Genomic DNA, 13,992 nt, shown 5'->3' with positions numbered 1-13,992 from the left:
TTTCACTCTCTTTTTGTTGACGCGGTGGCAACCAATTGTTTATCCTCCCACATAAAACATGTAATCTTCCACAAACTATTTCAAATTTTGTAGGTTTTAACAAGCAGCTCGGCTACAACAGAATCAATAGGTAAATGACAGGAATTTTTTTACTTCATCTCTCTACAAGAAGTTACAAAAGGATGGCGAATGTTGTGGCCAAGTAGGGCAAGCTAACGACGCTGCACATCACTAATAGTGGTTGAGTGCTGTAGTAGCAACTATAATTTGTCTTTTTCCTTTTTGAATTTGTATTGCTTTGTTTATTTGCTTGTTGATCGAAGCTTTATTTTATTCACAAAAGGGTGATTGGTACATGGGAAGCAGATTTTCTGGCATTGTTGTAGGTAAAAGCAGGCCAGAGTCCATTTGGGTGCCTTCATGAATTAATCATGAACCCCGACTATACCTTGAGGTCATGTCCCTGAAGAACACAACGATTTAGTACGATCAAAGGCTCACAACGCTTTGATGAGATAAATGTGGAATGGTTGAAAATTGTATTTTATCATTGGTGGAAGATGAAAAGTTCTAAAACCTTGATTTTACATGAAATTGTTTGTTTACATGAATCAAATTGAACCAAATCAAATTATTATATTGCAATTGGTTCAGTCGTGGTGTTGAGGTGAAACCGATCCGATTCAATCCAATCCAGACCGTACCCGCCCATGGGATTGTTGAATTTAAGAGTATTTAATTCCCATTGAGAGGAAACTTCATGTTTCTCGCACTCCAAAAAGCAACAATATATTGAGTTGAGTTTATTAAGTTTCCTTATTTAAGTTACTTCACCTGTGGTTTTTGGAGTACAAAAGTGTACAAGATGATCTTAACACAAAGCTTACATGCAACCAAAATACAAAACAGGCAGCAAGTTTCTTTATTGCGCCAAGCAGATAGTATTAGCAATGGCAATCCATACTTTTGGGACATAAAACATAGTTTACATGCAATCGTTCGCATATTTCCAACCATTAAATTGACATCTACTGCTTACAAATGCTTCTGGTGTTTACGAACTCAGTTGAGAAATTTGAATCACCAATGTCTACTGTAGGCTGTGAAGAATTGGCGCCGGGGTATAACCCTTGAAATTTTGATCACAAATATCTACTGTCGGCATTGAAGAATTGGAGCAAGTGTCCGTCCCAAGAATAGTGGAACTGGTTCAAAGATAGAATGTTTACCCTGAACACAAGCCCTGATTACGCGTCTTCTTTAAGATTCCGCCGAAGTCCATTGTAAAAATCTGACAGAGTTACAGTTTTCCTCTCAAGGCAAATCGTATTTTACACGTCCAAGATAAAGACCACAAGCAGGCGCCATGGGACTAGCAGCAGTCACTGTCTTTGCATTCAAGATCCTCTCAACTGAAAATTCCATTTTTATCAGGAAAGCAAAAACAATTAGTTCATTCATTACAAGAAAACAATCAAAATACAAAGAATTTAAAAATAATAATAATAATTTGATGCACCCCACCATCTGGTACTTTTAAATCTCCAGTTCCAACAGCTTTCAGTACACCAACAAGCAGTCTAACCTGCATAAATCTCAACAATCTCAGTAAAAGGTCCAGAAAGACTTGAACTGAGGGTAGGACGACGGACTACAATAAGACTACAAGACGAATTTCCAATTACTTTGAGCTACAACTCAGAAGTTCAGTTCGCATCAGTTGGAAAAAAAAAAACCCTGGCTATGCTAATTTAGACGTTTCTGTAGAATTCATACCACGGTGCCAAATGGGGCACAAATACCCCAAAGACCAACTATGAATGCTCAAAGTTGCGTAGGCATTGACAACATAAAAAACTAGAGAACACAGAAATGAAATGAGAAAAGGATAATGTTTAAGCCAAAGTAAACAAAATTGTACTTAGATGTATACCGCAACACTATAAGAAACTATAAAGTATAAACTCAAAAGTAACCAAAAACAAAACAAACTCAAAAAACATGACCGTCACCCTAAGGGCGGAAATCTAGAGAACATACTGCAGGCCATTAAAACAATCATAAAAATGTGATGTTTAGAAAGCAGAACCTTGACCTGGTGATATAGAAAAGAGCGTGCCCGTGCTGTTACCACAAAGCAACGGTGTTTTTTTCTCAAGCCAAATCCTAGATCAGCCCCTCCATTGAAACTAGGGGGTGGGTCAGTCTCAGATTTGTTCATGCCGGCATGAGGATCTTCCTCTAAATTGTTTTGTTTCCTCTCCATGATTGATGGAAAGCAAGGAGTTGACACTACCTCAGACACATTAAGTTCATCTAATGTTCTGATTGGTGATTTTGCCTGTAAATAACGTAGTTTTAAAACATTACAATAGTCTTTTCCTTTTTCTTTTTTTTTTTAAAAAAGGATATTTAGAGAACGTCCAACAGACAGGCAATAAAACCAAAGAATATGCAAGACAAGCTAGATTGAGTATGCTATGGTATAATGTCAATAGCAAGGCAGCCAACATGCGTTTAGATATATAAAGATGTCAACTCATAGAATAACATCACCAACAAGAACAAGGGGAGAAAAATTATTAAATCCTAACTAATTAGGAGGTAAGGGACAACCTGACAACCTGCTGCCCTAAAGGAACTAAAATCATGATGTCCAACCAGAACTTTGCATGCTTCCTGCATAAATGAAATTGCATTGGACATGATAATCTAATGACCAGATATATTTGAAGCAAGCATAATATTTTGAAAACTATTAATGAACCTGCAAAGCTCGAAGATTCAGCTCTTCTGGTACATGCCATGCCCGGTCTTTTTCAAAGGTTGACAAAGGCTCTGCCCCAGACAGCAAGCGGTAGAAGTACCTGAAGAGAATTCGAATGAAGCAAGTCAAACAATTTCCCTATATGGTTCATTAAATATGATCGTACATAAAGCAGGCCTAACTACATCATTATTACTGTCATGTTAAATATTTTAACAGTAATAGCTTACTGTAACTCAACCATTGGAAGGTAATGATTCATTCTACAGCATTGTCTCTGGTGGATACCACCATGCTGTGTGAAAAGGCACCTAGCTGCAACCTAATGTGCATTTACCAGACTAACTTCAAAGTTATACACTCAAGTCAAATGCGTACAGAAAAATGAGCATGGGTACCATTAATAACACAGACATGTGTCCCAGGACCTTAGATTGTACATTATTTTTACATAATTTTAGATTCATGAGTACCTACGTGCGCTCTTGGGCTTTATATCGAGCATGAAAATTAGCTGGCACACTTTGAACATCAATCACCATTACGTCACCTTCATTCTTCTGATGGAACAAAACAAAGTGTCAGAATCTCATCATTAAAGCAAAACTTCAAGTATCAATCGGCTGTGGTTTCAGATCCACAATTCCAGATATAAAGTCAAACTGAGTTTCCAATCTGATATTTTTGCGTTTCAACAAATCAAAACAAACCACACCTGTAAGAAATGATTCACAGCTCTTTTGACTACTGCAGGTTCATGGGGTTCTAACTGCACTTCAACAGAAATAAACGTAACTTTTACAGCAACCAGAAGTGTTCAAATACAACATCTTCATAATTCTTCTACCTTATCCGGCAGACACAAACTACAAAGAAAATTTAAATTTTTAAAAAGTGACCTGAAATAGAAAAGAATGTTTAGCAAAACTAAACTAAAATCAACTTAAGAACAAATACAACAAAAAGTTTTCAAAATGCTTTGAGATTTCCATGTGGATGCATGTAAATTCATACAAACTATCATATCAAAATACAAAGCCGTTGGTAAAGTGATTCAGGCAATGGCATAAGGGGAGGGACACACACTAGGACACTTCAACAATCTTATATCATAGCAACAGAGCCAAGAGAAACTAGAGAAGAAATGCTTCAAAACCTTATGTTAAGTTGCCAATAACTTGGAAATCTGACTATACTAATGTCAATTATGTAAAGTGTTGTTGACTTATAATATAATCAAGGTTTTTGTTGTTTTGATTTTTCAGAGGATGAAGAAAGCCTGCAAGAAATCTGAGTAAAAGTCCCACATAGGAAAGAGAATAAAGATGGATTAATTTATAAAGTGACACCTCACACATGTGGTACTCATGAAATTTTGTGTGCCAATTATAAATATTTGATGTTATCACCATGTGACTGCATGATAATGCAGGATCGATATCGGTACGGTCAATTGGACTAACCCTTCTGGCAAATTGGACAAAGGCAACAGATTGTGATCATGAAGATGATCTGGTACTTGTGATCAAATCAAGTTAGGATTTGATGGAGGATTTTTTTTATTTTTTATTTTAACAGGAGATTAACTAATTATCTGACTGCCAATCATCTTGAATTTCGAGACTCAAACTTTAAATGATAACCACAGTAACTAGCTACATATTCAGTCGTGAAATAATTTATCTTGTAGAAGGTTGTAGTGAACCAACTGAAGGACTCAAATCAAACCAAAATAAATAGGAGTGATGTTGGTCAAACGTAGAATCAGTTGCATGAGGAACTACATAACCCTGTTTAACAGGTACCAAAAGTCTATATGCCCGTAGAACTCCGCATTGCAACACATCCTCAATCAACTCTCACTCTCTAGTTCATAGAATTAAAGTCAATGGCTCTTCTAAACTACAAGACAAAAATGCTCGAAAGAAAGGTTGCCCTTTGGCCCAAAAGACGCGATATGCAAAATGCATCTAAACTACCCCATTGGGACCTGCACATTCTCAAAAAACACAACTATTGTTCCTCTCCTTTCCTTTCCTTTACACAAGGGAGCCGTGAGCCAACAATATCTAAACTCCCTACTAACTTTGTAAACCCTGTATGACCATGAGAAGTGTCTTGTTGATCTAGGAATGACCCACCACACCAAAAGAGGCAAGGAAAGAATCCCACAATTCTATGGTCACCTGGCGGTGTAACATGAAGTGGTGAACTGATTCCTCTGAATTTTACCAGATGAAACAAAATGATCCTCCCCTTCTCCAGGATATCAGAGGCTATATTCTACCCCAAGCCGAATACCAAAATAGGGATATTAAAAGACAAAAACTATCATGTACACATTTTCTTCAACTAAAAAGTCTTTGAAATTTACGTGCAATTCAAAAGTATGCTGCTTCTGTAACAGATTGATCAGACAACATCAAATTTAACTGTGACCTCAATGGAATGAGACAGCTTCACCACTAAGTGATTATATCACAGACCTTCAAATCAAAACCACAATATGAATCTTGAAGGTAAAAATAAGAAAGAAATGGGACTTCTCAAATTGGTTAACTCAATTTTTATTTTCCTTTATTTGTTAAGAAGAGGAGTTTTACTATTTCCTCACTAACCCCATAAATCTGAGAAAAATAAAAACCAAAATTGAGTTAAAACTTCATTTGTCCTATCCATTATTTGCAGTGCATAGATGATATAATATACTAGCTTTAAAAATGACATACCACTTCACCAGGCTTCCTTTTGCTTATGCGCTCAACATCTACATGACAAACGTTTGATAAGGCATGGACTCCTGCATCCTGCAACAACAAAAAACAGAATGCATCCACCTCATTTCCCACCAAATGTAATGCATGCTAGAAAACAACCGCGACAAAGTGGCACTTAATACTAGTAATCCTATATTGTTTAATAAGATTAGAAGGAGAAGAAAACAGTGGTAATAAACCCCAAATACAAGAAAGTCACCAGTAAATACAAAATAGACTTACAGTTCGACTTGAACAGAATATTGAAACCGGCTGGCCAATAAAATTTTGAAAAGCCTCCTACACAAATAAAAGAACCACTTGATTTGGAATAAAAATAGCATTTTGAATAAAGCATAAACCGCAGCTCAAGGATCCCATTAGTTGCAGAGACGAGGAAGGAAATGAAAGGACAACAGAACTCAAAAGCAACGAAATTTCCACAAGTAACCAAAAACATAATATTCATAAATGTAGTTCTCTAATTTATTTTTTTCGCATTTTCTATCAGCACCCAGACGGAGAAAACAAAGTATCATAAATATTAACCACCTATGTGTTTTAACTTCCTCCATTTTCTCACCAACCAAACAGAAATCAGAGCACAGTATTATTTCATGAACTTCCGTCTATTGATTTTCCTTTTGCAAACGAAGATAACAAAAGTCAAACTTTGATCAAAGGCTAAAACGAAAATGAATGAATCACCTCAAGAACGCCAACTACTGTACGGCAATTGGACTGTTGCTGAGACCCCGAGAAGCGAGTCCCAATGTACTCTATTGCGAGTAGATACCGTTGAATTCCAGGGCGTTGGCTCATCGATTCTGATTCTGGTTGTTGTTGTTGTTGTTCGTCGTCGCTGAGATCGTCGGTGGTTTTGGAAATCTTTAAAGGCCTATGCGGAGAATGGGAGCTACTAATAGTATCTAGTGAGTGCTTCAAATTTTCTGTCATTGATTTTCGAGCAATTTCTCAGGCCCCGAACAGTAAATTGGAGTCTGCTAGGGTTTTGCGAGTGTGAGGTTTCGAACGTTAGGAAAACAGGGTTTGAGGGCTTTAGCTACTGTTTGGATGCAGGACTATATCAAACCAGAACCAGGATTGACAGTAAACAAGAAAATGCCTCTCTACTAGTTCACCTTTTTTCTTCAATTGCAATTTGCATGTCTTGCGTTGGACTGGAGACGATAATACTAAACCAATCCAAAATTTGTTCGGTGCTCGAATCACACAATTGGAGCGAGTCCAATACCTGTTACATTTTTTTAAGACTATGTTTAATGGCGTCGTACTTGACTTCTTTCTCTGGTACCAGTAACGTAAGTTCTGATACTCAAAGGTCACGGTGAGAAGCCGTTTATAGGTTGTCAAGTGGAAGTGCACTGATACTAAGTAAGTTCACTATGTGATTGTGATTAAACTCAAATGGTTGTGATTTATAGACATCCATTAATTATGATTCATAAAGTTTCTTTCTTTCAATTTTCCGGATTTACAAGTTATGTTTCTTCGCTTCTCTAGTGCAATGATTTTCTCACAAAAACGCAGACTGCTCAATTAATAATCAATCTGTTACAAGAGTGGGGGAAAAAAGACAAATTATTTCCCAAACTCCAATTGTTCACCAGAATTTCAACTTGAATCACTACTACTCACCATCTAACTGACCCAAGAAACTAAAAAATAAAAATAAAAACTAAACACGCACACCAGCTAGATAGAAAACCAGGAAAGAAAAATATAACATAGACTGAAAAACAAAAACAAAAAAGAGAACCAAGAAACAAAATCTCTAGACCTAAGGTGCTTTGACTAACTCACAAAATGCCTAAAGTGCAGACAAGGAATGTATCCCATTCCTCATCCATCATGGGCAACCATTGAGGGAAAGATTTTTGGTGAGTGAAATGAGAGATGCTCGATCGGAAGCCATCCTTATTCCAGCTGATTCATCATCAACGTTTCTCCCTCCTGCATTTATATGTTTCTGCAAAATGTGGCAATGAAGTGAGAAATTCAAACTCTACTTTAACAGCTATTTAGATGATAAAGAAAAGTAGGAACATTTAAGCATTAACCAAAGAAGTGAACAATAGAACATTTCATTTCCACTATTTTTTGTCTGAGTGGAATCTCCAACATCATTCAACTTTAGAGGAAAAATATCTCAAAAGTGAAAACGCGCTCTTGTTCTATCTATTGTTCACTATTTTTTGTGGATGAAGATTTCATCGCTAACCGCAACCAACCGAACAAGCCTGCCCCTTAAAAACATCAGCAAAATACCCTTCAACCCTAATCTACCTTTTTTCTATATCATTTTATTTATTTATTTTTTTATGAATGGCAACTTAAACCTTAATCTACAATATAATTGGAACAGCCTAATATATGCCAATAAAATACAAATCAACCAAATAATAATCATGGGACACATAAGCATAAGCAGTGTTTACAGTGTCCCGGGTTTAGTGCATTGCTTGCTAATAAGAGAATCAAATAAAGGATGTAGATGTAGCACCCAATATTAAACCAGGAAAAACAGAACTTACACTAATATCATTATTGTCATAAGTTTCCATCTTCAAAGTTGCAGGCTTACTGCTCCTCTTGGCTTTCAGAGACTTTTCTCGATCCTCATAGAAATTAAAATCATCTAACAATGATGTTTTAGCTGTGTGGCTTTTAAATATGTTCAGCATTTCCAAACCTTGCTTCAGTCCAATCTGAAAATTATAAAACACAAAAGAACAGTCTAAATAATAAACACAATAAAAACAATGGAGCAGAGAACAATCTGAACATCCAACAGAGAAAACAAAAAAAAAGAAACATAATTTCCACATCATGCATATAGCACAACCTTGACTTAAGGACCAAAATGCATAATTTAACAGACTTGTAATCAATGCAAACTATGTTTCAATGCAAAAAATAAAAAGAAACACTAAAAAACAAATCCTAAGCAAGACCTGAATGAAACCTAATTTACGCATCATACATATAGCACAACCTCAACTTTAGGACCAAATATGCTTAATAATTTAACAGACTTGTCATCAATGCAAATTATGTTTCAGTGTTTCAATGCACAAACTAAAAAGAAAATAACAAATCTAACCAAAGCAAGACCTAGCAAACTTTCATTAGTATATAAAACAAAGTTATTTAAAATAAAATGTAACCAATGGAAAACAAAAAACAAAGTAGTACCTCTTGAGTGTCCCGGGTAAAAGTTACAGGTCTGTTATCATTATTTTCGAGGATAATATGCCGCAATTGAGTGTTAGGTATGTCCTTTATTACATGCCATTTTACTGGGAAGAAACCACTCCACTTGTCAACTTGCCAGAAATCCATATCTTTATTAAAATCCACCTGGCCAGCCATCTCAGCTAGGCCAATAAACTGTCCACTTCCATTTACCTGAGAATGAGAATAAGAGTTCAATTGTATTACCGAGCATGCCACATAACAAAAATCTCAATAACCCAAAAAATCAAGAGATATTAATGTGAAAATGTGTGACATGGATCCCACATCCTACAATGTCAATTCATATCAATTATTGCATATATCAAACTCACCGAGAAGAAGAGGAAGATGGGACACCGTGTGCCTGTCTCCCTAGATTTTGATTCAGCATCACGAAATGACGCATCTAGTTTTTTATTGCCGTTTGGAGTGCTGGCCCAAACATCATATTTAATGGACTTATGGACGTCATCCTCACTGTAAGACTTGATGACATAAAACTTCGCTTTTTCATAATCAGTCTGAAAATCTGGTAGATTATATTGATCTCTATGGACTGTAAATGATAGTTCTTCCTTCTCAATTGCTGAATCTAAAGGAGCACTCTTGTTTCGGGACCTTGGACCACGTGTCAGCTCAGTTGAGGATTCAAAATCTTCATTCCTGTTATAGTTTTCCCTGGACTTAAATCTATCATTTCCATTCGAAATTCTCGCATTAGATTTGTAGTTCATGTGACCATTTGGAGGAAAAAGACCATACTTCTGGTTAGCAAATGATGAGAACCTTCCAGCTGGGTTGTACCCCTTCAAAAGACCCGCTGAGAAATCATTGCCCAAATGCGGTACCTGTAGAATAAAATTCAAAAGTTCTATATCAACATTTCGAAGGCTATTCATGTCAAGCAAATACAATACAACACATAACATCCTATTAATGGTCTAAAGCAAATGCAGGAATCTTCTCTAACACTTAAGCAGCAAAGCCACCCACTACAGTAACAAATAAAGTGAAGCTATAAGTTGAGTGCTAACGTGAAAAATTATCAAAACCATAATGTTACCGAATCAAAGTTGCACAGAAAATTATGCAAACTGCAAACCTTGTTTAATGATTTGAAGGGTTGTGTATGAGGGAGGGACTTGGAAAATCTGCTTGGAAGATTGCCATTGGTTTTAGTCGAAATAAAGCCACCCGACTTAGACAAAGCAGCAGAACCTGGACCGACCTTTACATTTCCAAAACCAGAATTCGCTGCAGTAGAGACGTCTCCAACAAATGTTGAATCCCACGAATAACAAGGCGCAGCTTCTGAACCATAGGAAACAGGAGGTTGCATATATCCTGAGGAAGGAAAATACTGCTGTTGACCAACACCTTGGCCGTCAATTCCCATAAGAGTTCCCGGGGCATATGGGTTATAGCCCGGAAGATAATAGACCATTGAACCATTGTCTGACTGCACACCCTGGATCAGAATAAAGGTGATAAGAGTAAAATCATTTTATGTTCAACCAGTAAGGACAGATTCATGATAAACTTTGATCTTCCAAAACCTGATTGACATATAGAAAAAGGAAGAACATACCGTATGCTGATTATTAGCGTGTAAATACCCATGATCATCCATCTGTGTAAACGATCCATTATAACCTGCTAAATATACAAGAGTTTCATTTTTTTTTTTTTCTGACGAAAATGAATATACAATGAAGAATTCATAGGTAGTTTAACTAAAAGTACAAATTTAACAAACAAAATTTTACTAGATGCACTCTTCTTAAATGCTTTCAAGTTTTTTATTGCATACACTTCCAAAAAAGGTTTTCATGTTTTTTACTGCATACACTTCTAATAAAGGATTTCATGTTTCTAATGATATATACGACTTGAGAGTTTCAACAAACAAAAATTGTATTACATACACCATTCATAAAGGGTTTCATGTTTCTACTGTATACTTCAATCTCAAACTGATAGCCTTGTTACTCTAGTCCAGACTAGTAACAGCCAATTCACCCCAAGGGTGGGGGAAATCTAACTGAGCATCCCAAACTGTCCAAATACGATATTCAAAAAAGTACTCCCAATTGACCTACTGATTTTTACCACCCTGTCTAAGACAAAGTTTACTCTTCTGCCAAGAGTAGATATAGAGGGATAACAAAACACCACAATTTTTAGTAAGGTAGTATAGCGTTCCATTAAAGGAACATATTTTAGTATAGCAAGAAAAATATTATTTCGTTTGTATGCCATAACTACAATGCTCTTTTCATTTATTGACTTGAGGTTCAATTAGACACTAAATATTTCTTTTTTCAAAGGAAATATACAAAATCTCGAGGCCAACTAGAACTATATATCATTATAAAAATCAGATTAAATACAAAAAATCATTTTCACATCTAACCTGGGTAATAATAATTGTAACAGCTAGTAGGTTGATAGTAAACACCATGCTCTCCAACTGAATCTTGATCAGTCTCACCTTTGATGCTAGAGTTGGAATCCAATAAAGAAGACATAGAGGGGATTGGATCAGATGGTATTCCGTCTTTTCCAGATACCTGCAAGAGAAATACAAGAAGAACAACGGCAAAGAAAAAAATTATAGTTGAGCGAAAGTCCACACATTAACTTAAACTTGAGCTCTCACCGACAAAAATAAAAACAAATATATATAAGGAAAAAAAACTATCTTTTTGAATAAGATAGAACAATCCAAAAGAAAAATCGATACACAAACCCAAGTCAGGTCAGTTGTATTCAGACCCAGACCATAAAGTATGCAAGAAAATCCAAATAATAAAAAACTCAATCTGTTTGGGTTCATTCAGGTCTTCAGGTACAAAAGATTAAGAATCCCAGGTGGCAGCTTATAATCATTTAAGCCAACAACTATACTTACAACAACCAAAATTAAACTCTTCCCTCTAAAGCTCTACCCTTCTTTCAGCACCATAAGTATAAACATCCCAACTTACAGTCTGAAAATTTCTTACTTTAAGCATGTGAAACACGCTTTCATGCACATCAATGACTGCAGTCTTAGCAAAGTTGGTACTAATCGACAAAAACATCAAATAAATTTACGAAACAGTAAACACAGATAGAAATAACGGGATAAGAGGGCGGGGACACACATGATCAGAGAGAGAGAGAGAGAGAAAAGGTGAAGGTTAAAACACTAAGAAAAGGAATTTTGACATACCACTTCTTGCTGACTCAATCCAGTAACAGAATCTGCCGTCAGTACAGTGGATATAGGCTCTCCTGAAAACAGACAGTCAAGAAAACAACACAACTATAAAAACAGAAAACTAATTGCATCCAAAGGAATATTTCAATCAAGTATGCAGAAATTGAAATCAATTGGTCCATCATACTGAACAAAATTTCAAACCAATCATCACATTGCATAACTCTGGAAAATCCAACACCTGATATTTTAGTACAGAAATCATACGAAAGAAACATTCTGCATCACTACACCAGAAGATTGCAAGACGATAAACAAAAATTGCAGCTTTGCAACTGAGGGAGAAAAACAACGGTTTCTTTTTTCAGCAGTACCAATTAAATACAACTGCAGTAACAAAAGAGAGTTCTGCTGCAATACAAACAACCCATGAACTTTTTTTCGTTAAAGCTCATATCTACAGCTTTGAAAATTATTTGCAGCAAAACACTTCATTGAATAAATTAAAAGAAACCCGGGAAATTCTGTCAACCTAGGAACTATGCAAACATGACTCTCTGCCAAAAGTTCAAACAAACTGCACTAACGACTTGGTGAATAATTAACTAAAAGAACAAATAAAATACCTTTCTCAATTTTCTTTTCGCCAGCCATTACCAATCCTTAAACACAATTCAAACCTTGAACCGAACAACAGGGGAAAAAAAAACAAGGGTTAGTAACAAGGGAAAGCACTATTCTCCCCTCCTAGTGCTTATAGAAGCCCAGCTGTGTTGCCCTAACTGATTAAACTTTCCAATTAAAAAAATATAATTATTGTAATTATAAATTCACAATGAACTTAACCCTTAAGTTTTCTTTATTTAAAATTTGACCGAAAAATAATATATTTCAAAAGAAATTTAAAAAATAAGAGGGGCAACTTATGCAAGAGGCGCACAGTAGCAAAACCAAGAAATATTCGATTCTGCCTTGGAAAACATTAGATTCCCCTTTTCCTTCAGATAACGACATGTGGGTCGTCTTAATTTATTTTATTTTTTTCTTTAAAACAAAATTGGAAGTTTTACCGAAATAAATCTCAGCGGAAAATTACGAGGACAAAATAATTAGATTTTTAAACGAAATATCTCAAAGGGAAGATATTTTTCAGAGAAATTCGGAATTCTTGTTTTCCAAGATTTGCTAAAATCAATACAAATAAGAAAAGAAATTTTCAAATTTTTAATTTTTCTTTCCTTCTTTCCCAAGAAAATTTGTTTGGTTTCGACGATACTACAAGCAGAAAAGCCAAAAAGAAAAGAAAAAACACACTAAATAAAGATATATCATTTATCCAGAAAAGCACCCAAAAAAGAAACGAAAATTATTTATGACAATAAATTTTCGTTAAAAAAAAAACAGATATGCAGTGGAATTTAGAGGCTTCCTTCATCTGTTGAAACGAAAACTGAAGCTAGTTTCGAATTTCATTGAGAAACAGACGCTTATATGATTTAGAACGGCAAGCGTTTTGAAGAACCAAAAAACCTTAAAAGGAACTAAAAGAAACGAAGTGAGAGAAGAAACGAACCTAAGAAACGCGGATCGAAACAGCACAAGCCGATCTGTGATGAAGGAAGAACCGCTTTTGCGATTGAGAAAAGCGCGGCGGTTTTCCCACAGAGAGTGAATTGAGTGAAAGGACTGTGTTTGTGTAGAAGAAGAAGTGGGAGGGGAACCGGCACTGACGCACTGTGTGTTGTAAGCCCTTAAGAAATAAAGGAAAGATCTGACGGTCACGATTAGTTCCTAGTTTTTTGAAGAACGCTTTTGGACCGTCGGATTAGCGAGGTCAAAGAAGCGGGTGCCGACGTTTCGGGAATTGGGCCTTCTCATTAATTTCCCGTTTGTTGTTTGGAGGGATTTGAAAATTTGTTACTTCGGATTTTTAGCAAGGCTTGCCTTTTGCAAAAATTTGATGTCATCTTTTACCTTAAATTTGTTGTCAACAAAAATTGGGAAATGAC

At 35.8% G+C, this 13,992-nt stretch overlaps 2 protein-coding genes across 10 annotated transcripts; both read right to left on the bottom strand.

Moving 5' to 3' along the window:
• Positions 1 to 899: 899 nt before the first annotated feature.
• On the bottom strand, positions 900 to 6,794 carry LOC103319020 (Pseudouridine synthase family protein). Of its 5 annotated transcripts, none has more exons than XM_089045970.1 (10): positions 6,232 to 6,794; positions 5,767 to 5,823; positions 5,497 to 5,574; positions 3,483 to 3,536; positions 3,245 to 3,327; positions 2,768 to 2,867; positions 2,617 to 2,679; positions 2,090 to 2,341; positions 1,525 to 1,585; positions 900 to 1,412 (listed from the first exon to the last, which is right to left on the bottom strand). In XM_089045970.1, exons 1-10 carry the CDS (start codon positions 6,478 to 6,480, stop codon positions 1,315 to 1,317), a joined length of 1,095 nt encoding a protein of 364 aa, XP_088902096.1. In that variant the 5' UTR covers positions 6,481 to 6,794; the 3' UTR covers positions 900 to 1,314. The 5 variants fall into 5 exon arrangements, with proteins under 5 accessions (XP_088902096.1, XP_008218733.2, XP_088902098.1 ...); XM_008220511.3 differs by having other exon boundaries at positions 2,096 to 2,341; XM_089045972.1 differs by lacking the exon at positions 5,767 to 5,823 and having other exon boundaries at positions 6,232 to 6,781.
• Positions 6,795 to 7,055: 261 nt separating this feature from the next.
• LOC103319019 (YTH domain-containing protein ECT4) lies at positions 7,056 to 13,715 on the bottom strand. Of its 5 annotated transcripts, none has more exons than XM_008220505.3 (10): positions 13,557 to 13,715; positions 12,610 to 12,663; positions 11,996 to 12,057; positions 11,195 to 11,351; positions 10,370 to 10,437; positions 9,884 to 10,249; positions 9,114 to 9,629; positions 8,740 to 8,952; positions 8,079 to 8,252; positions 7,056 to 7,513 (listed from the first exon to the last, which is right to left on the bottom strand). In XM_008220505.3, exons 2-10 carry the CDS (start codon positions 12,635 to 12,637, stop codon positions 7,394 to 7,396), a joined length of 1,704 nt encoding a protein of 567 aa, XP_008218727.1. In that variant the 5' UTR covers positions 12,638 to 12,663; positions 13,557 to 13,715; the 3' UTR covers positions 7,056 to 7,393. The 5 variants fall into 5 exon arrangements, with proteins under 5 accessions (XP_008218727.1, XP_008218728.1, XP_008218729.1 ...); XM_008220506.2 differs by having other exon boundaries at positions 10,370 to 10,434; XM_008220507.3 differs by having other exon boundaries at positions 11,273 to 11,351.
• Positions 13,716 to 13,992: the final 277 nt, after the last annotated feature.

Source organism: Prunus mume, linkage group LG2 (assembly GCF_029339155.1).
Source record: "Prunus mume cultivar Tortuosa linkage group LG2, ASM2933915v1, whole genome shotgun sequence".
In the NCBI taxonomy this organism is placed as follows: domain Eukaryota; kingdom Viridiplantae; phylum Streptophyta; class Magnoliopsida; order Rosales; family Rosaceae; genus Prunus; species Prunus mume.
Note: the sequence above shows the minus strand (reverse complement) of the source record. Positions and strands in the feature narration are given on the sequence as shown.

Coding starts and splice junctions, on each gene's coding strand:
- LOC103319019 (XM_008220505.3), bottom strand. CDS start 12,637: ATGGCTGGCGAAAAGAAAATTGAGAAAG. Junction 8,953..9,113: donor CCATCTTCCTCTTCTTCTCG/GTGAGTTTGATA, acceptor TCTCATTCTCAG/GTAAATGGAAGTGGACAGTT. Junction 7,514..8,078: donor ATGACAATAATGATATTAGT/GTAAGTTCTGTT, acceptor CACATTTTGCAG/AAACATATAAATGCAGGAGG.
- LOC103319020 (XM_089045970.1), bottom strand. CDS start 6,480: ATGACAGAAAATTTGAAGCACTCACTAGATACTATTAGTAGCTCCCAT. Junction 3,328..3,482: donor CTGTGAATCATTTCTTACAG/GTGTGGTTTGTT, acceptor TTGTTCCATCAG/AAGAATGAAGGTGACGTAAT. Junction 2,342..2,616: donor TTAGGGCAGCAGGTTGTCAG/GTTGTCCCTTAC, acceptor CGTTATTTACAG/GCAAAATCACCAATCAGAAC.